The sequence below is a fragment of the Procambarus clarkii genome, chromosome 23 (genome assembly GCF_040958095.1).
Source record: "Procambarus clarkii isolate CNS0578487 chromosome 23, FALCON_Pclarkii_2.0, whole genome shotgun sequence".
Lineage (NCBI taxonomy): Eukaryota > Metazoa > Arthropoda > Malacostraca > Decapoda > Cambaridae > Procambarus > Procambarus clarkii.
Window position 1 is genome coordinate 24006200 of NC_091172.1, and position 2420 is coordinate 24008619.

The following is a 2420-nucleotide window of genomic DNA, read 5'->3' on the forward strand; positions in this document are numbered from 1 at the left end:
GTCCTGTGTGGCAGTGATCATCGTCACCATCTTCACTGTCCTATGTGGCAGTGATCATCGTCACCATCTTCACTGTCCTGTGTGGCAGGCCGGCATTGCAGGACTGTTGGCATCAACAGTGACAAGTAACTGGCACCAAGTCACTGTTGGAGACAGTTCAGGAGGAGGAGGACGTGACGGTGACAACACTGCTCCTAACTGCCGGGTGGTTCAACAGTCTTTGTTCAGGATGTTTTGTTCCTCAGACTCCGGTTAATGAAGGCGGGACCTACTGGAAGCACCACTCCGGTTGTTAACAACAAGAGCCGTGAACAACAAAGTCGCCATATTGGACTTGTCATTCAACCCGTCATCCAGAAGCCGATTACGGACTTTTTAATTGCTGTGTTGCCCATGGCAGGAGAGTGTTGAACATGGTTGGCAGGACAATATTGAACATGGTTTCCGGGAGAGTGTTGAACATGGTAGGCAGGGCAGTGTTGAACATGGTTGCCGGGAGAGTGTTGAACATGGTAGGCAGGGCAGTGTTGAACATGGTTGCCGGGAGAGTGTTGAACATGGTAGGCAGGGCAGTGTTGAACATGGTTGCCGGGAGAGTGTTGAACATGGTAGGCAGGGCAGTGTTGAACATGGTTGCCGGGAGAGTGTTGAACATGGTAGGCAGGGCAGTGTTGAACATGGTTGCCGGGAGAGTGTTGAACATGGTAGGCAGGGCAGTGTTGAACATGGTTGCCGGGAGAGTGTTGAACATGGTAGGCAGGGCAGTGTTGAACATGGTTGCCGGGAGAGTGTTGAACATGGTAGGCAGGGCAGTGTTGAACATGGTTGCCGGGAGAGTGTTGAACATGGTAGGCAGGGCAGTGTTGAACATGGTTGCCGGGAGAGTGTTGAACATGGTAGGCAGGGCAGTGTTGAACATGGTTGCCGGGAGAGTGTTGAACATGGTAGGCAGGGCAGTGTTGAACATGGTTGCCGGGAGAGTGTTGAACATGGTAGGCAGGGCAGTGTTGAACATGGTTGCCGGGAGAGTGTTGAACATGGTAGGCAGGGCAGTGTTGAACATGGTTGCCGGGAGAGTGTTGAACATGGTAGGCAGGGCAGTGTTGAACATGGTTGCCGGGAGAGTGTTGAACATGGTAGGCAGGGCAGTGTTGAACATGGTTGGCAGGGCAGTGTTGAACATGGTTGCCGGGAGAGTGTTGAACATGGTAGGCAGGGCAGTGTTGAACATGGTAGGCAGGGCAGTGTTGAACATGGTTGGCAGGAGAGTGTTGAACATGGTAGGCAGGGCAGTGTTGAACATGGTTGGCAGGGCAGTGTTGAACATGGTTGCCGGGAGAGTGTTGAACATGGTAGGCAGGGCAGTGTTGAACATGGTTGGCAGGGCAGTGTTGAACATGGTTGCCGGGAGAGTGTTGAACATGGTAGGCAGGGCAGTGTTGAACATGGTAGGCAGGGCAGTGTTGAACATGGTTGGCAGGAGAGTGTTGAACATGGTAGGCAGGGCAGTGTTGAACATGGTTGGCAGGGCAGTGTTGAACATGGTTGCCGGGAGAGTGTTGAACATGGTAGGCAGGGCAGTGTTGAACATGGTAGGCAGGGCAGTGTTGAACATGGTTGGCAGGAGAGTGTTGAACATGGTAGGCAGGGCAGTGTTGAACATGGTTGGCAGGAGAGTGTTGAACATGGTAGGCAGGGCAGTGTTGAACATGGTTGGCAGGGCAGTGTTGAACATGTTTTTATTATATTTATTATTATTTTCTACCACAGACGTGGCCACACATTTACAATGCTAACCAGCATATATACATTTTCTTCTGTCCTCCATGGACAGGGTGAGAGAAATGTTAAACATATAGTTCAAGGGTTTATTGAACAATCGACCACAGAAGGTGATTGTAGTGCTTTTAAAATGGTAATCTAACCTACAGACATAAATACATAGATACACAGAGTTACGTCTGCCCTACATAAAGTAGTCGATATGCCTTTTACATAGTGTTATTAATGTACATTTACAAAGGTGAAATGTAATTCCGATCAGCTTCCACATACACTTTATACACATACAAACATATACATAAGCACACATATACATATATATACATATATGCATACATACATACACATATACACACATACATACATACATACACATACATTTATGGCTCTCCTACTCTGAGAGGGTAAGGTAGCTGAGAGAGAAACTAGTGTGTTATTAAACACTTAACCACTGAAGGTGATTAAGATGGTTTTACAAGCTCAGGTTATATAGTTACATCTGAACATGGTGGGAGTGATGAACAAGGTTGACGGGCAGTGTGGAACCTATCCTTCGGGTCAGTTGTAATTGAGTGAACTTGAGCACTTGAGAAGGGCGTGAAGGGAAGCCCTTCCCGTTGTGAACAAATCCACAAGGG

The 2420-nt window shown here is 48.3% G+C and overlaps 1 protein-coding gene across 1 annotated transcript; it reads right to left on the reverse strand.

Moving 5' to 3' along the window:
- Window positions 1-364: 364 nt before the first annotated feature.
- LOC123763857 (mucin-5AC-like) lies at window positions 365-1711 on the reverse strand. The gene has a single exon (XM_045751163.2). It carries the CDS (start codon window positions 1709-1711, stop codon window positions 365-367), a length of 1347 nt encoding a protein of 448 aa, XP_045607119.2.
- Window positions 1712-2420: the final 709 nt, after the last annotated feature.